General features: G+C 40.1%; 2 protein-coding genes across 3 annotated transcripts in view; one reads left to right on the top strand and one right to left on the bottom strand.

Annotated features, from left to right (window-relative positions):
* Nucleotides 1-24980, bottom strand: part of plcb1l (phospholipase C beta 1-like) — a 480463-nt gene that overhangs the window by 374516 nt on the left and 80967 nt on the right. The gene's annotated exons all lie outside the window — the stretch shown is intronic.
* Nucleotides 848-16887, top strand: bmp2b (bone morphogenetic protein 2b). Its single transcript, XM_057823353.1, has 3 exons — nucleotides 848-1305; nucleotides 1994-2361; nucleotides 15694-16887. The coding sequence occupies exons 2-3, from the start codon at nucleotides 2007-2009 to the stop codon at nucleotides 16587-16589; spliced, it is 1251 nt and encodes a 416-aa protein (XP_057679336.1). The 5' UTR covers nucleotides 848-1305; nucleotides 1994-2006; the 3' UTR covers nucleotides 16590-16887.

Here is a 24980-nt window from a genome sequence, read left to right as displayed (position 1 = left end):
GTGGGGAAGCAAGGTAGCAAAAGATCTTTTTCTTAACACCTAATGTTATTTTCCAACGCAAAGAAGATATATCAATTGGTAGCACTACGCACAGTCATGGTTCCACTTCCCATCATGCATTTGGGTATGGCTACAGTATCATTTACTGAAAGCTCAACAAATACACAAGATGGCAAGATTTAGTCACAATATACAAAGTCACAAGTCTTTCTATCCGTGGATCCCTCTCACAGAAAGAATGTTAATAATGTAAATGCCATCTTGAGGATTTATTGTCATAATAAACAAATACAGTATGTACTGTATGTTGAATGTATATATTCGTCCGAGTTTTATTCATTTTTTTCTTAATGCATTGCCAAAATGTATATGAAAAATTATCGGGAATTGGAATGGAATCGGGAGCAAAAAAAAAGCACTCGGATCGGCAAATACTCAAACTAAAACGATCGGGATCGGAAAGGGAGCAAAAAATATGATCGGAACAACCCTAGTAATAAGTATTTCTGTCCCAAAGACTAAGACGAAAATTAAAAGAGCTGCCAAAAACAACACTGGGAGAGCGAAGCATCCCCGCGCAACTCTTGTAGCTTTTTCCAGTTTAAAAAAAAAAGCCCCCCCTGGGTGGGAAACAAGACGGATCCTGCACGGGCTTAAAAATCTTATTTAGGAAAAAAAAATGGGTGGTCACTCTCTTTCGTGTGTTTATTTGACGCGAGAGAAAGAGGAGAAAAAGTTGGCCGGGGTGTGAGTCCCCCACCCACCGTCACCACTACTACCACCCCTCCCGCCCGCCCGAGGGGTAGAAGTCCGCGGGAGGCGCTTTCATGGGCGGCCGTGTGATTGACAGCCCCTCGGTGACATCACCGGACGACAAAAAGCGTCGCGGGCCGAGGGAAGGCACCAATCAATCCCAGCACTCCGGCAGCAACACACGTTACTCAACTCGAGAGCGCACCAAATTCGACTTTTGACTTTTAAACATTTTTCTTCGCTGTTGGGAAGATGTTCCACCGAGACGCTTTATACTTTGATCGCTCCCTCTTGCGCACGCACGCTTCCTCGTGACGAGAACGCGTTTGGTTGCCTTTATTTTTTGGGAGGTTTGAGTGCGTAAAAAGACATTTACCAAGGACAACCGAGCCGAAGCGTGTGACATTATGTGTCCGAGCGGACAGGTGAGGTTATCAGTCTGTCTGTCTGTGGTACTCCGCGGAGAAGCAGCGTGGATTTAACGCGACTTCATGTGGACTTTATCGGAGCCCAACCGTGGAACGACGACCGGACACAGCGCTTCCTCGTCAGGTAAGATAAAATTAAAAAAAAAAAAAAAAAAAAAAACACGACAATCAAGTGACTTTGCACGCACTCTTTCAGTTATTGATTAACATAGACGGCGATAGACGTCCAATCTATTTGAACTGGGAGAGGCTGGCAGCCAATGACTTAATAAGACACCAAAACTTTATGATCTCATGGAAGTGGGTAAAGTGCACTTTTCCTTTGGAGGCAATGTTTTTTGGGGGGGATGTGTTGTACATCTGGACCCGGTAGTGCACGTCAGATCTAACACCTGCAAGCCTCTTGAAGTAACCCTATCCCTTATGATTATACAGTCAAAGCCTCCGCAAATTGACGCTTGTAGCACCCGGCCGGCTGGCAGGCAGGCTGAGCCTCTCCTTTGCCTAAATTTTTTTTTTTTCCTTCCCTTCTTTTTTCCTTTTCATAACCCCCCCTTCCTCGAGGAGACTCTTTCATGCCTCTTCTGATCTCGCCTGCATTCCTTCAGCGTATTTCTAATTGGAGACTTCTTTGATTTGCCCTTCCTGCCCTTCATAGACTTCCTTCATTTTCATCCTAGAGATCAATCTTCATGCCGTGGGTTAATTCCCAACCGCACTCCCTCCTATCTATCAAAGAGAAGAGGTGTATTCCCCTTTCTTCAATGTTGTTGTGCAAATTGACAAGAGTCGCACTTTCTCCTACTCCGCAGGGACTGACTGATCATGGTCGCCGTGGTCGGCTCTCTCATGGTACTGCTTCTGGCTCAGGTGTTGATGGAAGGCGCGACGGGACTCATCCCCGAGGTGGGCCGAAGGCGGTACAGCGAGTCGGGCCGACACAGCCCGCAGGAGTCGTCTGGCGTACTCCACGAATTCGAGTTACGACTCTTGAGTATGTTCGGCCTGAAACGCAGGCCGTCGCCCGGCAAGAACGCGGTGGTACCGCAATACATGGTGGACCTGTACCGCATGCACTCCGCCAATGGCGACCACAGCACCCGGCGGCCCAAAAGCATGGGGAGACACGCCGAGAGGGCAGCCAGCGAGGCCAACACGATTAGAAGCTTTCACCACGAAGGTGCGTATTAGCGACATACCTTTACCTGTCAGCCTCCAGCTCCTCTGCTCCCCCAGACAGTCCAAACATGTACTTAAACATGACTCAGAATGTCAGCACGCCGACTTCAGAGCACTCACTTGTTTTACGACAAGTTTTTGTCATCCAACGGGCGACACGCTGCTTAATTTATTTGCGCCGTTTAATTAAATTTGGCAGAGTCTTCCAGAAAGGCTGGGATACAAGGTGTATTTTAAGTAGATTGCTCAGGTATCTGCACTAAACCTCAGATGACAATAGATTGATGGAGCTCTTAGTGTCGGATTGACAGGGGTAAAATTATAGCAGCAACATAGAGGAACATAAATCAGGGAGCATTTACAACTAGAAACTGCAATTTCTGGAGAAATTACTCTGGGTCTTTGCTGTGTGGCTATACAGAGCTTAGCCCCACCCAGGGCTATCTATAGAATGGACAAACATGCCAGTCAATGGCATTAAGCGTCTTTGTGTGGCTTGAAAAGCACTCTAGAAATACACTGTATTCTTATTATTATTATCAAACAAAGTAAATGCCATTAGAAAGGATGCAGAAATTTGTACGTCCATGGCCGTCAATGGCATCGACTTACATAGGCGCCAATGGAATTCAAATACATTGACATCAACAGAATGGACGAACATGCCCGTCAATGGCATTAAACAAAGAAAATGCCATTAGAAATGAATGGGAAATTTGGACGTCCATGGCCTACATTGGCAGCACCCTCCATTAGCCTCAATGGAATCAGGGAAATTTGGGGGACATGTTCTATTGATATTTGGTCATTTCCTGTTGATTTGGGGAATTTTGTTTTTTTTTCCCCATTGAAAATGAATGGGAAAAATTTTGGATGTCCATGGCCGTCAATGGCATCAAGTTACATAGGCGTCAATGGAATCCAAGAACATTGTCATCAACAGACTGGACGAACATGCCCATCAATGGCATGAAACAAAGTAAATGCCATTAGAAATGAATGGGAAATTTGGACATCCATGGGCGTCAATGGCAGCACCCTCTATAAGCCTCAATGGAATCAAGGAAGTTTGGGGGACACGTCCTATTAATATCTGGTCATTTCCTGTTGATTTGGGGAATTTTGTTTTTTTCCCATTGAAAATGAATGGGGAAAATTTTGGACGTCCATGGCCAACAATGGCATCGAGTTACATAAGCGTCAATGGAATCCAAGTACATTAGCATCAATAGATTCGACATGCATGGCCGTCAGTGGCATCAATGCAATGCAAATTCCATTGGAAATCCCATTGGAAGTGAATGGGTCATTTTTCCATTAGAAATGAATGGGAAAGTTTTTGGCAAATTTCCGGGGAACCGTAATTTTTTTTTCCAAATTCTGTATAAAACTTTAATGCCCCTCACTGTCCCGGAATTTTTTATGCCCAAATTGTGTGATTTGGTCCCAAAAAATTTTTTCGGAAAACTGCCGTTTAAGGGCGAACGGAAAATTTTTCGGGACGCTTTGAAAAAAAGCCTGCGTTGCGCGAAAATTCCGGACGTTTCGATAATCGAACGGTGCCAATCGATCAAATGGTTCAGACTGAGCGGCGCGCTGAAAAACGTGGAGAATAAGATGAAAAATAGTAATAAAAAGAAAAAAGTAGGCTAAAGTTGCAGAACAACACTATCGGGTCTTTTTCAAAGATCCAGATAATAATAATTCAACAGATACCTTGAAGCATTATTAAAATTGGCATGATAAAGAATCGACAGTTGAAGAAAATTGAATTGGTTGAATTCTCCCCCTCATTTTCAATATCCTATGTAGTTGTACTCAGTGCGAGTACTTTTACCACCTCTTCTAGCCACAGCTGTTGTGCGGGCTTCAAAACATATCCAAGTGGCCGTGGAATCCCTGTTGTGAATTTGTTACTTAATAATTAATGGTGTTTGCAGTGCGCCTCAGAAAACAGTTTTTCCAGACACGCACCGCGGGAGCGGGATAAAGGGCGGCGTTTGCTTTTGTGCAGGTGATCGCTCGGCCCCGGTTACTTCAGCAACACACAACATGGCATTAGGGTAGACACGTCATCCTGTCAGACACAATTGCAAATTGTTATCCTGTCCAAATAACGCCCCTCTGCTTTGCGTCGTTGCTCAGAAATACTACAGCGTTGTTAATACCTCTTCAACCATCTAAGTAGCGTATTTTTCAGACTATAAGTCGCAGTTTTTTTTCTTAGTTTGGCCGGGGGTGCGACTTATGTGTGAATTTATTAAAACGTTATTATATCATTTCACTTGTTATTTCATAGAGCTGCAGCTATTGATTATTTAATCAATTGTTAGTCCAAAAAATGGAGTAATCAGATTAAGAACATTTGATGCGATGCAGAATAAATTCTATGAGATGTAAAACTAAGGCTTGCTAAGAATGCACTTTCAAAAGAGCATTAAATGCGAATACAAAATAAAATTCCCGAGTGTTTCTTCAAACTATGCAGACTTTTCAATTTTAAACTTTCATTTAAAAATAAATTAAAATACCTGAGCTTTTCCTCAAACAGTATAAAATTAAATACATCAGGATCTAAGTACAACAAAAGAACAATTGGGTAACTTGCATACCAAAAGTCCGCTATTTTAAATGCTATAAAATGCAAACGTTTTTTTTTTTTTTAAATGCTCTTAACAAATTGTTTAAACACATATTTCCACACAAAAAAAAAACAGCTAAATATACCTATAAACTAAATTACAAACAAAAACAAAAACTTATCTTATGTTGGTCTTAACAGGGAGCAGCTGGATTTAGGCCATGTTAAATGAGTTATGTCATATTCACTGTTACCACTGGAGGGCAGAATACCAAGCCAAATGAATAAAACACTTTGAAAACAAACCATTACAACACCACTCTCATTAAACAAATACTCGAAGTAGCAAAATTCCAAGCTTTTTTCGAATCGAATTACTCGAGTTAATCGATTAATCGTTTCACCTGATTCCGATCCTATGAAAAATGGCACGATCGGCACAATTTCTGATCACGTGACGTCTCAAATACAGCGTTACGTTAGAAATTACAGCAAAAAATACTTTCATTATGTAATGTAATGAGCATAAGGGCGTTAGTTCCTAGCGTTGATCATTATGAATCAATATTATAATTCCAAAAGAAAATAAAACATGTTACAAAAATGACCTCACAAAAAATACCTCACTATTATTTGGACATAATCCAAGTGAAAAGAGCATTAAATGCGAATGCAAAATAAAATTGAGTGTTGTTTCAAACTAGGCAGAATTGCACTTTCATTTCAAAATTACTAAAAATTAATAAAAATAGCTGAACTCAGCCTCAAACGGTATTAAAAAAAAAAAAAAAAAAAAATCAAAGTACAACATAAGAACAATTTCCTAACTTGCGTAGCAAAAGTCCGCTAGCATAAATGCTATGAAATGCTAACATTTTTTTTTTTTTTTTTTACAATGCTCTTAACAAGTCGTTCAAACATATTCCCACAAAAAACTGCTAAATATACCCATAAACTAAATATTAAGAAGGCATAAAAACATTCGCTCAAACAAAAACCTACCTGATGTTGGTCTTAACAGGGAGCAGCTGGATTCAGCCATGTGAAATGCCTTATGTCATTTTCACTGTTGCCACTAGAAGGCAGTGTAAACACCCCAATCAATAAAATTAAATGCGAACACTTTGAAAATAAACCATTGCAACGCCATTCAAATTGAACGAATCCTCGAAGCAGGGAAATTTTATTTGAAGCTTTTTTCTAATCGAATTACTCAAGTTAATCGATTAATTGTTGCAGCACTATTATTTTCACACTCAGGGCCTGCGTTTCAACATTGGCTGTAACTTATAAAAATAAAAACATCTAAGAAGGGCTGAATAAGATGCCACCGAAAAAAATCATATTCATTGTTTATGCGTCATGTAAGGTTAACATACCGTGCGCTTATTCAGCCTGTTGTTCTCTATTTTATTTTTATTTTAAATTGCCTTTCAAGATGACATGTCTGTTCTTGGTGTTGGATTTTATTCAATAAATTTCCGCCAGAAAGGCGACTTATACTCCGAAAAATACGGTTGTTGGTTTCAGTAGATTTTACGTATGATTTCAGCGTTGAAAACTACAAATAACCCTACTCGCCACGGTGCTATATTAAAGTAATTGCAACTCGCGGTTAATTCCTAAAAGTAGTGCCTAGTGGCACATAAAAGTAACATAGGTGGCTACACACAGAAACCTCATACACATCATTTGAATGTGTGTATAGTGGAGAAATTTCCATTGGGGGTGAGTCAGAGGGGGCGTCTGAGTTTGCTTTGGTGTGATGACACCCAGTGATGACTCGGACACACTGCAAATAAGCTGGGATAGAGTGTAGGACAGACTAACTGAAGACAAGGATGAATAGCAGAAGGTCGGAACTGACAAGCACCCTTTAACAAAGGGGCAAAGGTGATGCCGGTTTGAGTTAGAGTGTAGGCCAGATTAGGTGAAGACCAGAAAACTCTTCAGGGAACTGTTCTGCTATTGAAAGGGGCAAAAGTGATGATAACCAGGTTGAGGACAAGGAACCTCTGAAAGCTATACTGGGGGTATGACAGTGACAGCCAAAGGGTGCTAATAGATGGATGAAATTAATTAACATTGTTAGAGTGGGAGCAAGCACCTCAGGAGAGGCTGGGTAACCAAGGGCACGGAAAGAGGAGTACAAATTAGAGTTGTCCAATAATGACTTTTTAACCGATAACCCGATATTGTCAAACTCCGAAAATCTAATGCCGATATTAACTGATACCGATATATGCGGTTGTGAACTTAACATATCATGGCTAATTGTATTCTGATGCCCCACTGGATGCTTTAATAATGATCATGCTCACATAACTAGGGATGTCCTGCTCGCATATTTTTTGCGCCCGAGTCACCTGATTTTGAGAATCTGCCGATATAGTCCCGATCCGTGACCGAAAAAAAAGTTTTGTTCAAATAAAAAAATTAAGTTCTACACATGTTACTGTCCCACCGTACCGCCCTCATAATGGGAATTAGTTTTAAACTAGAATAATGTAGAAAAATGCTTGTCTTAATCAAATGCTTCATTGAGTGAGTCCACTCAAATCCATTCACGGCTGCTCAGAACAGCCTCTCACTTACGCAATGAGTTGCCACAGCACACTTATGACTGGGCTGCAAGTTTAACAATTATTGACATATTTGTGCCTATGATTGTAGAGCTACCAAACTTCTCTGGCAAGATCAAAGCTACAAACCTGTCAATCATCGTTAATTTTAAGTACCAAACGCTAGCTGCACTGGACAGTTTTCTCGCACTGCTTAGCAGGAGGTAGGGTGAGAGGCTGTGGCGCTGTACAAGCATGAGGCCGAAAAACATACGTAATTACTGGTAGTCCCTGGTTTACAACGTACTCGACTTACGCGATTTCAACTTTAGTCGCACAAACAGTACCTAATTGTACATCGCAGTATGTTATTTTTTACTCGACTTTTTTAACATCACTTGTTCTGTCCTCACTGAATGTGAAGTTGTTCAGCTTGACAGACAGCAAACAAAGCAATTGTACTTTTTGAAGCTTTTTACTTCCTTCACTTTTAACAATTTGTAAAGCTGTAACATATATATGTACACGTCTGTTCAAAACGACATGCATTTTAACAAAAGACTCGACACAAAACGATCTGTGTTCAAACATCCATCTAGTCTGATCAATATGTAAATTTAGTAGTTTAATATTATTATATGCTATGAATGCTAACGTATTTACAATTCTCATAGCAAATCACTCACACGTAACTGCACAAACTGTAGCTCTAAACTTAATTACATACGCAAACACAAACATAAATTAGCGGAAACAACTTACAGCTTTATGTAGGCCAAACCAGAGGGCAGCTCTCCTTTATCCTTGTGAGGCGTCTGAATGCTCTGGTATGGAAGCATGATAGAACGACAGTCCAGCCATACCCAACGCTGCCACCAGAGGGCAGTGTATCCTCCACCATTAAACAAAATACATTACTTTTGGACTTTCTGGATAGTTATTTTGAATTTTCAAAAGGTGAATTCTGACTTACACGGAAATTCGGGTTACGTCGCAAGCGTAGGAAGAGAACTCATTCGTAACCTGGGGAATAACTGTATATTTCTTTAATTAAAAACTAAAGTTTTTAATATATTTATATTTTTTAATTAAATCGTTTTCTATTTGTATTTAACGTTACATACAAAATGTGTTACACTCATCCAGAGTCTTTAGTTTTGGCTTAAAGTAGGGCTATCAAATTTATCGTGTTAACGGCGGTAATTTTAAAAAAAATTTTTAATTAATCACGTAAAATTATTTAATGCAATTAACACATGCGCTGCACGACCCACTCACGCATTGTCGTGTTCAATCTATAATGGCGCCGTTTTACTTACATATAGAGCTAAAAGATAACGTAAAATGAGTAGAGTGAATTTAGGCAGTCTTTGGAGCCTTTTTATAATTGGCTAAAGCCTTAAAATCCCTCTCGCCACAATTAGAAATGTCGTGGGAAGCAATGTGGGGAAGTAAGGTAGTAGTTGCTCTTTTTCTTAACACCCTATGTTATTTCCCAACGCAGAGAAGATATATCAATTGGTGCCCCTACGCACACGTGGCTGCACTTCCCATCATGCATTTGGCCAGAACAGTTAAATGGCTACAGTATCATTTGCTGAAAGCCCAACAAATACACTAGATGGCAATATTTAGTCACAATATACAAAGTTACAATTCTTTCTATCTGTGGATCCCTCTCACAGAAAGAATGTTAAAAATGTAAATGCCATCTTGAGGATTTATTGTCATAATAAACAAATACAGTACTTATGTACTGTATGTTGAATGTATATATTCGTCCGAGTTTTATTCTTTTTTTTCTTAATGCATTGCCAAAATGTATATGATAGGGAAAAAATTATCGGGAGTGATTGGAATTGAATCGGGAGCAAAAAAAAAGCAATCGGATCGGGAAATATCGGGATCGGCAGATACTCAAACTAAAACGATCGGGATTTGATCAGGAGCAAAAAAAAAACATGATCGGATCAACCCTAGTTAATAGTGTTAATAATTTTACACATAACTATCCATTTCACCCGATCTTCTAAAAAAATGGCGCGATCGGATCGGGACATCCCTACACATAACAAATCCCAAACATCTTAGTTATGAGACATCTAATTGTCAATAAGCATAATTGCTGTGCTAAGATGTGACCAGCTGTTGTACAAAGGAATAAGGCTTCTTCATTTACTTTAAAGGTAACATGCATATTTGGCCAAAACCGATAATGAAAAACTAATGTTGATTATTATCAGATATCAATTTAGAATGCTTTTAACGTCCGATATTATATATTATAGATCAACTCCAGTACAGGCTTAACCAGTTAAATATCAGAAACTTTTGCATAAGATGCAAGTTAGGGCAAAAAGTGGTGATGACGTCAGCAGGGCCGGCCCAGGCCATTTGGGGGCCCTAAGCAAAATAATGCAAAGGGACCCATATTTTTGGCCCACCATTTCCTCACAGTGTACTGTGAAACCCTTAAATGCAATCCAACCCATACGTCCATATATTGTATATTAATCAGATTTTGTTGCACTGCATACTTCAAACTTCTCACCCCAAATGATTGTCAGTACTTACAGTAGAAAGCGCCAAACCTTTTTCTAAAAGAGGAAAGAAAGAAGTTAAGGAAGAACTTTTATTTTTTTAAGCTTGTAATCGAGTATCAAAACTCACAAAGGTCAAATAAAGCAAACTGTATTAAACAAAATAGAATATAAAACAATTCCCAGATTGAGGGCCCCTAGTGCTCAGGGGCCCTAAGCAGCTGCATAGTCTGCGTATGGGCTGGGCCGGCCCTGTGACTGACAAAAGCTCTTATAAATCTTGTTTTTCTAATATTTCGATCTGCGGCATTGACATGGACCACAAGGAATGTAGTTTACTGTTATTATACTTTCCCACCCAAAATATTGAGCCCATACAACAGTTTTTCTGATCTCTGGAGAAGAATTTAAAAAAGTGATTGACACATCTGCTCACAATAATTACTTTACTCAGATACTGTGTCTGTAACCAAAGGCCTAAAGTAAAAATAGACTGCTAAATACAACCCAAAGCGACACGTTAACTGTTTTGTTTAGGTACAGAGCGAGAAAAGAAATTAGGAATGTTGATAAACGCAATCTATGGTTCACACGTTTTCAACAAGCCCGGACTTGTTTGTCGAGGGAGAGGAGGAGGTTGCGGAGGGAGCTAAAGACAGCGTGACGGCGAGTGAGACGGAGCAAAGAGGATTTGGGACTCGGGGAACAGGAGGATTTGGTAGTCGGTGGGGGAAATAAGACTGAGTAGGAAGAAGTAAAGACAAGGTGGAGTGGGGGAAAAGGGGGGCTTTCCCACATCAAATAAGAAGTGATACGCCTAATTGAGGTCTTTGTGCCTCTGGTGGGAGCTTAAGGATGAGATGGTGGAATTTCCTAAATGGCTCCTTTGAACGGTGGCCTGCGCAGTTCAAAGTTTGCGTCGACGTATGAGCATCGCCGCTCGTCATGCTCGCAAGTAAGAGTTCAAAGCTGGACTGCGGCACAGAAAATTGCACGCTGCACTGTAATTTGTGTCACTTACGCAGTGAGGAGGGAAATACCAATGAGTCTATATACTGTGCATTCTTAAACATGCCTCAGGACAGTCATTATAACGTGACTGGTCTTAATACACTTTCAAGGAACAACCTTTTAAGGGCTTTTAAAAGTGTCAGGGTCATTCAGACAATGAGTTTCGGTCCGAGAATTAACGTCATGCAAAAGAAACTAATTCATGTAATTTTTTTGCATTGAAGTAACACTACCTAACTTTTCAACCTTTATAAAATATTTTCATGACATTTGTAGGGGTGTGACAAAATATCGAAATGCTGATATATCATGATTAGGGTTGTTCCGATCATGTTTTTTTGCTTCCGATCCGATCCTGATCGTTTTAGTTTGAGTATCTGCCGATCCCGATATTTCCCGATCCGATTGCTTTTTTTTTTTGCTCCCGATTCAATTCCAATCATTCCCGATAATTTTTCCCGATCATATACATTTTGGCAATGCATTGAGCAAAAAATGAATAAAACTCGGACGAATATATACATTCAACATACAGTACATAAGTACTGTATTTGTTTATTATGACAATAAATCCTCAAGATGGCATTTACATTATTAACATTCTTTCTGTGAGAGGGATCCATGGATAAAAAGACTTGTAATTCTTAAAGGATAAATGTGACTTTGTATATTGTGACTAAATTTTGCCATCTCGTGTATTTGTTGAGCTTTCAGTAAATGATACTGTAGCCATTTAACTGTTCTGCCCAAATGCAAGATGGGAAGTGCAACCATGACTGTGCGTAGTGGCACCAATTGATATATCTTCTCTGCGTTGGGAAATAACATAGGGTACTAAGAAATAAATCAATACTACCTTTCTTCCCCACATTGCTTCCCACTATAGTTCTAATTGTAGAGAGAGGGATTGCAAGGCTTTGGTTAATTAAAAAAAGGATCCAAAGACTGCCAAACTTCACTCTACTCATTTAACGCTGCCTTTTAGCTCTACATATAGGCAAAACGGCGCCATTATAGATTGAACGCGACAATGCGTGAGTGGGTCGTGCAGCGCATGCGTTAATTGCGTTAAATATTTTAACGTGATTAATTTTTAAAAAATTAATTACCGCCGTAAACGCGATAAATTTGATAGCCCTACTTTAAGCCAAAACTAACGACTCTGGATCAGTGTAAGACATTTTGTCTGTAACGTTAAATACAATTAGAAAACGATTTAATAAAGAAAAAAAGATATATATATATATATTAAAAAAAAGGCATGTCCGATATTTTTTTGCCGATTCCGATACTTTGAAAATGACGTGATCGGACCCGATCGATCGGCATCCCGGACATCATTAATCGTGATACTTTGTATCCCAAAAGGTTATCGATATGCTCCTGCCAAGAATCGAAAGTATAAAATTATAAAAAGGAACCAACAAGTTGCTACCAAAATCTTCCACCATAATAGTGTCTCAGTTAACTCTAAGGCTGCATTGACGGTGCACGACGCCCAATCCATTTAAACAGGGAATGTTCGTTCATTCGAAACCAGATCAGTCACAGTGTTCTGTCCGATTTTCAGGGCTTTTACAGGTCACTTGCAGTTCATTTTAGGGCATTTACAGGTCATTTCCTGTTGAGTTTGAGTCACCGCCTATTCATCTGGGTGATTCCCAGGTCACTTCCTGTTCTGTAACTCAAACAAACAGGAAGTGATCCATAAAATACCCCAAAATCAACAGGAAGTAACTGAAAATCAACAGGTAAATGACGTTAAATGGCCCAAAATTACCTCATTGCCTGGCATTGGCCGCCACTGACGGCTATAGACGTCCAATCCATTTGAACTGGGAGGGTGGCAGCGAATGAACGATTGTTCATCCCTCCCACTCTACTAGTGATAAACTCATTCCAATTCAAAGCAGAAGTTTGTTTTTTCTGTTCATTAGTTGTCTGTAGAATATCCTACAATGATTTCCGGACCAATGTATCGATAATCGTTGTATTGCCATATCGTCAGATCATCGTTATCGTAAGCTTTATACCGCAAATCATATCATATCATGAGGTATCAAGAGGTTCCTACTCCTAATTTGTGATATGTCAACTGACAATTAGTTGAATGACACCTCTTTTATATCTTGAAGGGGTCCGTATCGCTTTTAACTGCACTAATTAGCTTTGAGGAGAGTGGCAGCAACCCTGCCACACAAAGAAAAACTACAAATGTGCTGACTGCTTTACAGCTACGTCACTTCCCTCTTTCCCCATTCATTATTAAGACGAATTCACACGAATTCTGTAAAGATGGCAGAGCAACAAAAGAGACAAAAAGTTTTGTCTGAGGAGGAAAAAAAAGGGAGGCTATACAGAATAAACATTGGCCTGGCTTTCACTCGCTGGCATGACACCCCCACCCCCTCAAGACGAGTTCGAGTGGGGTGGAGTGGTTAGCCACACGGTTGCCAACCGTCATATGCTATTGTTCAGCCACAACTAGATTCATTAACTTATTACTATTCATCCTTCACACAGCTGCTGGAAACAGAAATGTTGTCTAATCCATCATATGCAGGCGACGGGGAGATTGATTTTTGATTGATTGATGATTTTACAACACTGTGCAGGTGTGCACTGGTAATCATGGGAAACGCAGTCTTCCTTAAGGCAAAACAAAACCGCTTTTGTCCACCGGTGTCGCTAAAATCGACCAGAACTGAAAAGTTAACAAGTGTTGCTTTAACAAGTGTTTTTTATGGGGCACGTTGTTACTGTGGCATGACAACTTCACCATGAAAGAAACCATGATGCGATAGTTTAAAATATCCTTGCTACAACACATTCATCACAATGTTTATCATATCCAAAAATCATGGTGTGTTTAAACACTTGTTAAAACCAGTTCTGGAATGTGCAGGTAGTACTTGGGCTTCTGGTGTGGACCACTTCCTGACACCGCCACTATATTCTATTACATCATGATTATATTTATTATTATTAGATTATTGTTGTCTAAATTTTGTACAACAACGGAACTATGATGCTAACACCACCTTATCTATAGCAGTACACAATTAGCATGTATCTTAATTAGTTGAGTCAGTGCTATTGATAATCATAGACAGGGAGGGCAGGAAAGACTAGGGTATGACAAAGGAGAGTGAGTGACATTTTAACGTTTTGGTTGCCGTGAAAAACAGACTATATGAAAGTGGAATATAAATCATACACACTAGAGATGTTCACTATTTGGACTAAAGTAATTGCTACAGTATCGCTAGTTGAACTCGGCTGTTATACTTGCACTGATGAACCAATCAGAGAACCAAAAAAAATAGCTGATTACTGACGAATATGATTGCAGTCCATTTGCTCATTCAGTTCGGGGCTGCATCTGTTGATTATTTTAGTTGTCGATTCATCTATCAACTAGTTACTTCGAATAATCGAATAATTGGATTCGGAACATTTAATGTGTTGCAGGATAAATTTTTAGGAGATGTAAAGAAAGGCTTGCTAAGATTGCACTTTCAAAAGAGCGTTAAATGCGAATACAAAATAAGATTCCCGAGTGTTTCTCCAAACTTTACAGAACTGCACTTTAAAAAATAAATAAATAAATATATAAATAAAATACCTGAGCTTAGCCTCAAACTAAGTACAACAAATGAACAATTGGCTAACTTGCATAGAAAAAGGCCGCTGTCTTAAATGCTATGAAATGTTTTTTTACAATGCTCTTACCAAATTGTTCAAACATATATTCCCACAACAAAACAGCTATATATACCTATTAACTTAATTAGGATTTAAAAAAAACAAAAAAAAAACAGCTCAAACAAAAACTCAACCTTATGTTGGCCTTAACAGGGAGCAGCTGGATTCAGGCCATGTTAAATGAGTTATTTCATTTTCATTGTTGCCTCTAGAGGGCAGTGTATCCACCCAAATGAATAAAACTAAATGCAAACATTTTCAAAACAAACCATAACAACGCCAAACTAATTTAACGAATACTCGAAGCAGCAAAATTTGATTTGAAGCTTTTTCTAATCGAATTACTCCAGTTAATCGATTCATTGTTGCAGCACTAATAGAGTTCAATTTATATGCCTGATTGTGAAGGACGTGGAGGATGGTAATCTTTTCAGCAAGGCCCAGAACGAAAAGTGGTATTTGGTATGTGGCAGAATTGATTTTGCCCTGTGGCATTTTTCTTTCCATGTGCCATTTTTTTTTTCTTTTTGCCATGTGTAGCAAAAATTTATTTTGCCATGTGATAATGGCTGTAATGGTAAGTGTAGTCATAAATCACAGCCATTTAAATCTGCCATTTAAAATGAATGGAAAATTTGGACGTGCATGGCCTGCTAAAATGCCACATACCAAAAAAAATACCACATACCAAAACAAAATAAATAAAGCCACATACCATTTCCATTCCATTTTGCTACATCCCCCAAAAAATGCCACATGGCAAAACCCATTTTGCCACATGGCAAAAAAAATGCCACATGGCCAAACTCATTTTGCCACATGGCAAAATCCATATGGCAAACTCCATTTTGCCACATAGCAAATACCACTTTTGGTTCTCGCTGTCCCTCAATCTTTTAGCACAACTCACTCTGTCCTGTCTGTGCTTTTTGTAGAGTCTATGGAGGCCCTGGCCAGCCTAAAAGGCAAAACAACCCAACAATTCTACTTCAACCTCACTTCCGTCCCCGAGGAGGAGCGCATCACCTCGGCGGAGCTTCGCATCTACAGGGACCAAGTCAGAGGAGTCCCCGGCAACAGCTCTGCGAACTTCAGCTCGGCAGCCTCCGGCTTCCATCGCATCAACATTTACGAGATATTCGGTGCGCCCAAAACTGGCAGTGGTGAGCCTCTGGTTCGCTTGCTAGACACCCGCCTGGTGCAGGACTCTTTTAGCCGGTGGGAGAGCTTTGACGTCAGCCCCGCCGTGTCTCAGTGGACATCCGGGAACGGCCACAACCACGGCTTCCTGGTGGAGGTGCACCACCCGAAGGACTCAAAGGCGAACGATGAGCACGCCCAGAGACGCGGCCGGCACGTGCGGGTCAGCCGGTCTCTGCACCAGGACCAGGACTCTTGGCCTCAAGCCAGGCCTCTGCTAGTGACGTACGGCCACGACGGGCGCGGGGACTCGGTGCTGCACACTCGGGAAAAGCGCCAGGCCACGCTACGCAAACAGAGGCGGAAGCACCAGCACAAGTCCAGCTGCAAAAGGCACGCCCTGTACGTGGACTTCAGTGATGTGGGCTGGAACGAGTGGATAGTGGCGCCCCCCGGCTACCACGCCTTTTACTGCCAAGGGGAATGTCCCTTCCCCTTGGCGGACCACCTCAATTCCACCAATCACGCTATTGTGCAAACGCTGGTCAACTCTGTGAACTCAAACATCCCCAAAGCGTGTTGCGTGCCCACCGACCTGAGCCCCATCTCCCTGCTTTACCTGGACGAATACGAAAAGGTCATTCTTAAAAACTACCAAGACATGGTGGTAGAGGGATGCGGCTGCCGGTGAGAACCTGGCGGCGAGTACAGACGTCAAAACGGACTAAAAAGAGACATCACGGTTATTATGGACACCCGGTTTCCCAATGAAGACATTATTTATATGAACAGAGCTATCTCGGAAGAAGAATAAAACAAAAAAACAATATATGAATATATTTATGTCTACGTAAAGTTGGGAAATAAATATTTTAATCAGAGGAATATATTCCTTTTACTGGTTTTGAAAATGTATTTCTGATGTACATTTCCAAATGGGTGCAATACCACATGAAGTATAATGCTCAGATTTTTATTTTGTATTTATTTCTATTATAACCACTTTATTTGTAAATAAATAATGTGTATTTATCGTGAGAAAATGTGCTCTGCCTCTAGTCCTCCCAACATAAGCGACACACGGCAAGAGAAAGAAATATACACAACACACAAGCAGAAGCGTGTTTTCTTACAAAGATTGCAAAGCAAGCAGTGAGCTCTTTATGGTAAGTGTAACTGGAGCGCAACAACAATAGTGTAGTCGGCTGAGGTCAGAGTGCCACTGCTGCAATGAGGTGCAGTCATAGTACGGCGGAGACAAGTTACACAAGCGCAATAGACTCCCGCGGGAGGATTAGAAAAACATCGAAGCTTGTTTTCCGAGAATGACGGCAAAGACCCCCAAGACTCTTGTGAAAAGCAGTTCCCGGTGTTTTTCCTTGTCAAATTAGCAGATGAAAAGTATGTTCACACTTGACAGCTTTGAGTTCGGTTAATACGAACGCTGTCGCGATCCCTCTGTACGTTTGATTAAGTACGAAGGCTTCGGTTTCGACAGACTGCTGCAATTTTTCAGTTTGATCAAGTGCGAATGCTTCGGTTGAAATGAACTCCAGTCCGGTTTCCGCGTACTTATAATAAAGCAAGGGCGTTGGTTTGCAATAGGGACGGTAGGCACGTAACACATCCAACTTTTCTGGATGCTCTAATAGTCCGCACCAACTTTAAAGCAACATTATTTGCATTATATAATGACTTCAGTTATATAGGTAATTTAGATTGTCTTCCCAAATGTTGTAAAGATAGAATAGACCCTTCAATGATTTTCATTATGTTCAGACTAGGGCTGGGCGATATGGCCTAAAGTGCGCATCACGATAAATTGAGCAGATTTACCTCGATAACGATAAACGACGATAAATTCGCCCAAGCGGACTGTTATATAATTTGAAAATTTGAATCAATGCATGGAATACAAATTAACCGTTTCTGGTTAAATTTATTTACCAGCTTTCAATTTAACAATTGCACATGCAGTCTAAACATTAAGTATTAAAAAAATCTTGTAAACAATAAGAATTCTCGTGTGAACATTTATAACAGCTTGTATGACTTGAAAAATGTGTAACATTATAAAAATCAATATGACGACTGTGCAAACATGTCATTCTAACACAAATGACTTGCAGCTTTAACAGTACACTTTAGACAACTTATTGGTAATGGCTGCTGTGGCATAATTATTCAACACAAGTGTTTACGTCAAGGTTTCAGGGTTTTTTTTTTTTTCCCCAAAACATTTTTTAATACATGCACCCTCCCACACAGACACAACCAGATTAAAGATGTATTGCTCTGATGCCAATGAAATATTTAAGGTTTTATGATGGCAGAATAAAGCAAACATATACAGAAAAATAGCTCATATTATATATAGGCTTCACTGTTGGATTATACTTTATGCTGAGTGCTTTACCATCATGAAAGCTTTCAGAGAAATCACACAGAGATGCCAAATAACGCGACATAATGATTGCAACATGAAGTCCTTGCCCAGTCCACTCATTAATATCAGCCGTTTCGACAAGGTTAGAGCCACTATCCGACTCTTTCACGTTCATTTGTAGCCGCTGTTAGCCACTAGCGTTAGCCTGTGGCTTGGCTACCAGAAGAAAGCACTGAAAGCATCCTCTTCTGAAATCGTGAGAACCGGGGAGGACAACGGGTGAAAGCCTGTCTGGAACCTGCCAAGAGTTTACTTAATGTCGGGTGAAAGTTTGGCGAAGCTAACTTAAGCCGGACTCCATCCCGTTCACTTGTAGCGTTAGCCGCTGGCGTTAGCCAACCGGGCTTCTGTTTGTTTGGCTTCCTGAAAACCACGTGACTCCATTCGTAAGCACACTGTCTGCTTTCTTAAAGGGGAATGAACATAGCCAAACAACAGAGTAGAAGCGGGATGAAAAGACTATATTTTCTTGTTTCATTAAATTACCGAATTTGCCGACACGGTCAAAATTACGTCGGTCATCGTGAAGAATTTCAGTGATGGTAAATTTTCGGTTTACCGCCCTGCTCCAGTTCAGAGTTCAGACTTACAGACGTTCAGACATTTATCCCTTTTCACTTGCTGAATGTGCCAGTCCATTTTTTCCCCCTCAAACACATGTTTGATTGGCTGATGACATGACCTCCCCGCACCCGTTCCAGCCACACACGCACACTCAAACAGCCCCGACAGATTCATATCGACAGCATAACGCCCCCTTCGAAGAGGAGGGATATTAGAAGCTTTTTTGGGGGTCAGCAGCAACCATTGTAAGTAATGTAAAAAGACGTCAATGTTGTGGAGGCGGGGAAAACACCACTCGTTTTGCTACTGAAAGTCCGACCTGCATCAGAGTTAGCAAAACATTAAACTGTGTGAACTTGCTAACCTGGAAAACTACTGCTGTCAGGCCAGCCTCCACAAGGAACAATGAAGTCAAGTTAGCCATTCCTCATTTTTATGATTGTTTGCATTATGTGCATTACCGTAATGCAATGCGGTAGCTTCAGAGTGCAAGTCCCTTTATTAAAAAATAACATGTACCCACAAAATGTACATAACAGGGTCCACTTCAGGGGGACACTGACATGAACATGAACTGACATGAAGAAAAAAACTGAAATAAAATCACACATTAGGATTTCATGAAAGCACAGAGTCTTGGGGTAGTCTGGTATGCCTCAGATGTAGATCGGTCCTTGGATATTTCAGATTTTTTTTCAATAATTTTTTTCCCAAATCACTTTTATATTACAATATTTCAGTTACAGTCTAGTGGTGCTCCAGTGTCCCCCAGAAGTGGACCCATTCTTGGATAGCTCCCTGCTTTTTTAATAAAGGGACTTGCACTTCAAAATTTTTCTTTAGTAGTTTTTGATAACAAAGGTTTGAATCGGACTTGTAACAACACCTGAACCAATACAGATGAAAGTTAGTATAAGTCAATTCAGATTTATTTTGCATAAATCATTTAGCCGATCAATTAATTGGTTCATATTCGTGGGAAATGTAGCCCTGACCCCCGTTCAATTATCTGTTTGGTCTGAGTAATGTCCCGTCCTCAGCATTTGTTCATTGATAAACCGCACTGGACTATAAGCCACAGCTGTCCTCACTGTATTATGCGATATTTACACCAAAACATATTAATAGGTAACACTATATTTGACGTAGGGATCGTAAGACTGTCATATGACCAAATGAAGCACCATGAAGCTTTGAACCAATTAGCTGCAAAGCTTCATTGCTTCCAGAAACTTCATTTGGCCATCACTACTCCCTTGGGGGAGACAGTCATTCTCTGCTGCCACCTGCTGTCAACACTGTTGTCGTCCAACATGCTTCCGAGCATGCATTGCAGTGCTACAGATGTAAATATCAATATCTCCTGTGCTAATTATTTCTTCAGTTACCATTCCAGTTTCATTAATTGCTAGTTATGGTATTCGGTAACACTTTATTTGACAGTGGCGCCATAATACTCTCATAAGACCAAAATAATTTTGCTATGAGCATTAATAAATGCTTATGACAGATGTCATTTTGTGTCATCTGGCAAATTATCTCACTTTTGAACGGATGTAAAAGATCCGAGCTTGACATAAATGGAGTAAGTGACATAATTCATAATGTTATTAATGCCCATGATAGTGTTACGTCATAATTATGACGGCCTTATGGCCGTTTTATGATGCCGCTGTCAAAGAAAGTGTTACCTATTAACCTAAATAAATCAACAAATAAGCCGCACTGGACAATAAGCCACAGGATTCAAAATGAGGGAAAAAAGTAGTGGCTTATAGTCTGAAATTTACGGTACATGTTTTGACCTACGGAGGGCGCCATGTTTTATGCACGCTATGGACGCTCACGGTGATGATGTAATTTGTCACTGTCACTAGACAAACACTACCGGTGTTCTGCAATTCCTTCCTACGTGGCGAGACGTCCAACACATGCGCATAACTGTCAAAAGCGGCGAGTACTTAAAATTTGTGTTTGAATCGAGTCTTTTATTACTTTTTCATTGCCTCAAAATACTTATTGCATGTGTTCCCCTCTCATACTTTTAAGCATTGTGTTTTCTTGTGGTAGCTTACAGCAGATTGTTGATCTGTTGACCACATTAGTCACTTAGCGTATTTAAACCACCCTTATTTGATATTACTACGTTTAAGTATTTTCTTAAGGCATCTTTAGTATGTTCTGTCTGTATGCATCTAAAAAACAAAAAGCTGAAAGTGCATAGTAGTACTTTGGGTGTCAAATTCGCCTCTTGTAGGACATAGCAAAAACGTTTTTTTTTTTTTTTTTTTGCTAATCTCGTCTCGTTTCATCCCGTCTTTCCTGTTCATTTTGCTTTTGCTGCTCGTTTTGTGAAATATCGACAGTGATGTCTTGCTCATAAATGTTCCTCTCGGGTTCAAATTGAAAGGGTTCAACAGATGACATGTTTATGTCGCTAGAGTCATACTCTGGGAGCCCGGCAGCGTAACCTAGTGACATCACCGCACTGCAAAATTAACAACAATGGCGATCTACTAGTTAAACAAATTTTACAAATTGTTGTATAAACAAAAACATTAAGAGGGAATTCAATATCAAATTATTTTAACTCATAATAACATTTATCTTTTAAGGACTACAAAGCCGTGGATTCCTTTAAATCTTTGGTTATCAGTGTCTGCATGATGGCGCCACAAATGCAGAATTTGCACATCTTCACTTTGGACGCAGTTTTTAAGAACCCTTGTTTAAATGTGCGTGTGGATGATAGGAAAACCGTAGAAAAAGTTCTTTTTGTCAAATACCTTGCTACGTGTAGACATGGCCCAAGAAAAGCAGCAGGAGGGAGATTGAAACTATGTGATCAGATCGGGACCGCTCATCTGTAATTATTTTTTTAATTGAAAAAAAATCTGCGATGGACTGAGTGTGCGAAGTAGCGAGGGATCACTGTATACACAAAAAATATATATAACTGTAAATCATAGCCATTTCTTAAGTATAGACAAGTTTCCCAGGTACTTCCGCTTTACTTCCAGCTTTCTGCTCGCGACTTCCATTTTCACGTTATTTTTACAGTGACAGCAATGGCGCCGGAGTGGCATCCGTCACTAAAAACCCTGAGAAAAAAAAACTATTCGGAAATGCCGCATCCTTCTGGCATCTCAACATGGGAAGACAAAATAAAGAAATGGCCAAGGGTGACCACAAGTATTTTAGTGACTCTATCGCAGTGGATGGAAACCCCATCAGGAACCTGAAAAGCTCCAAGACATTCCAATACCTGCACAGCCATAAAGTTGGATGTGTCCTCATACTCGAACACGGGAATTTTGTCATCATGAAGGCGGATCTGGAACCTAACCTGAGCCTCAATGCTCCGTACCATAAAGCATGGGTCCTGGTAACAAAGGATGGAAACGTCGAAACTGCATTGTCCATGTATCGCGGGTCCCAAGCGTTCATGTAGTCATGCTGCCGCTGTGTTATGGAAATTATGTTCTCCAAAAATACGGAACCTAAAATCTGGCGCATGAAACGACTTGTTGCCTTTGCTATTGGTATTACGATGAAGATTGTAAGTATTATTATTATTAAGTTTATAATTTTTTTACTACAACTACTGCTGTAGCTGCTACTACAACAACTCAACCGAAGTTCCGAAAGGATGTTTCTTATCAGCGAAGTGATAAGAATAAACATATAATCTTTAAGTTTAGAGAGGCGATCCACATTCTTGACATGGTGGAAAACACTTAGGTGGCTTGAATTTGGCCATATTTCAAAATTGTCCTATATGCATGTGTAATACTCATTGGAAAGCTGAAAATCTGGTGGAAGAAAAATTTTGAGAAGGTCGTTAAAAATAAATAAATAAATAAACCCTAAACCCTAACTCGAGGTGAGCGCATGAGAGAGCATAATTAAAGACACCATGATTTATATTATATATTATCACGTAGTGTGAGTGTCAAGACACAGCTGTGAATGGCCACAGCTGGACTTTTGGGGGATTTTATGGGTGAAACACGGTAATATAACAAGGGTCGCAACGCAGAAATCGCAGACATCGATGAGTGGTCGAGATTTTTTCCAAATATTTACCCTTTTAAACTTTTTTTCCCCCCATTTATTCTTTGTTAGGATCGATTATCATCTAAAATATCGGGGAAAATGTGAACCAACAAAAAATACAATTACGCAATAATTATGAGGTAAATATCCGTGACCTATTTACAGACAGTACTTTTTTTCAATTTGACATAATTTGCTTCAAAATGTAAAGTATGCAAGTGAATAATTTTTAAATCGTTTTTTTTTTTTTTTTTAACTAAACATCAGACATCAACTAATGAATTTAAGCTAATTTCAACATTTCAAATAATAAATATAATTACTTACCTTCTTTTTATGGCTGGTTTGAAACAAAGTGGTTGTGCGGTGTGCGTAAATGGGGGTCTCCCGGGGAAAACTGACTAATTAAAAATATTTCGGGGGCTTACTGCGCCCGTGCTGCCATGGCGTATTTTTCTATCAAACACAACAGTTCTTTTGGCTTAAAATACATCAGTTTATTTTAAAGAGTGGTGCAAGAGCATAAACTGCTTTTTCAGCCTTATCTGTGTTTTCCACCATATATTGTCTGCTGGTTTCGGATGTGAGGCGTATGGCGGGGTACATACACAGTGGCGCTTTTTCGCTGGTCGGTGATCATTCCCCTTCAAACTATATATTTAAGCGCTTCCAGGGGTTCGCACAGCCATACACAGCACAGAAACTCCCAGACCTTTGTTTACGTTGTGCTAAATCCATTTCTGGAGAATCAGTGGGATCCTTTGATTTGATTTGATTTTGACTTCATCAACACACTGCTAACTTCAACCGCAATTTATGATGTTTTGTCTAAATCTGAAGTTCGGAGCAGAAATTTATGTTTCGCTCAGGAAATCTGTCTATAGTAGCACCGATTACATTAGGCGGAAACACTCAGGTGACTTGAAGTTCCGCTCTGAGACCCCCAATTTGGCCAAAATTCTAAGTTGTCCGATATGCACTAGTGATACATCATTGGAAAGCTGAAAATCTCAATTTTCTGGGGGGAGAAAAATTTGAACAGGAGGGCATATAAAAAAAAAATATATTTTTTTTTTAATTTAAACAGCAAAACCCTAACTAGAGGCGAGCGCAGAATTAAAGACGTGAAAATTTTAACGAGAAACTGTATTATCGCGTACATACCATGTTTCGATCCAAAAACTCCATGTAGCATGTATTGATCCAAAAACTCCATGTAGCATGTATCACCGAGTGTCAAGACACAGCTGTGAATGGCCACAGCCGGATTTTTTTGTGATTTTATGGGTGAAACAGGGTGATATAACAAGGGTCGCGATGCAGAAATTGCAGACAACAAGAAGTGGTTGAGATTTTCTTTTTCGTATAGTTACCCTTTTAAATGTTATTTTTCTTTCTTTTTTTTGTTTGGATCGATTATCTATCTAACACAGAGGTCACGGAATCGCGGACCTCGGTCCGGTTCCGGATCCTCTAGCCGTCTGGACCGGATCTGAAGCTGTCCGGACTAATACACTTTGCAACAACAAAAATCATTTTTTTCTGCTGGTTTGCAGAGTGGAGTTGGGCAACAAACAAAAACCTTAGCGGTGATGCGCGTGAGCCAGCCAATGGAAGTGAAGCATTTGAAAGTTATTTCTAGAACAACATGTCTCACACTCGCTTTCCAGACGCCGCGGAGTGACAACCAAAAACTGAGCCGAATGAAGTTGGAGGAAGAGGCGAAAAGGTACGACAAATGGCGTGCTCAAAACTACGCAAGATTGATGCAGAAAACAGTGTTTAAGGAGTAGTAGACCAACACATTTTTGTTCATTTTACCTGGCGGCAGCACAAGACCGCTATGATGCCTCATCTGTTCAGAGACGGTGTTCTACCAAAATTTGCTACATCGGCGAAACGTGCTACATTAGTCGAATTTGACACCCAAAGTAATACCGTGCGCGCTAAACTTGTTTTGTTTGGATGCATACAGGCAGAACGTACTAAAAATGCCTTAAGAAAATACCTAAATGC

This window comes from Corythoichthys intestinalis, chromosome 19 (genome assembly GCF_030265065.1).
Source record: "Corythoichthys intestinalis isolate RoL2023-P3 chromosome 19, ASM3026506v1, whole genome shotgun sequence".
NCBI lineage: Eukaryota > Metazoa > Chordata > Actinopteri > Syngnathiformes > Syngnathidae > Corythoichthys > Corythoichthys intestinalis.
The sequence above is the reverse complement of the archived record's forward strand: the minus strand, read 5'-3'. Positions and strand labels throughout refer to the sequence as shown.

What these genes read in the sequence shown, in the direction of transcription:
- bmp2b (XM_057823353.1), top strand. Translation starts at nt 2,007, where the DNA reads ATGGTCGCCGTGGTCGGCTCTCTCATGGTACTGCTTCTGGCTCAGGTG. An exon ending in TAGAAGCTTTCACCACGAAG is followed by an intron (nt 2,362 to 15,693) that starts GTGCGTATTAGC and finishes TGCTTTTTGTAG; the next exon opens with AGTCTATGGAGGCCCTGGCC.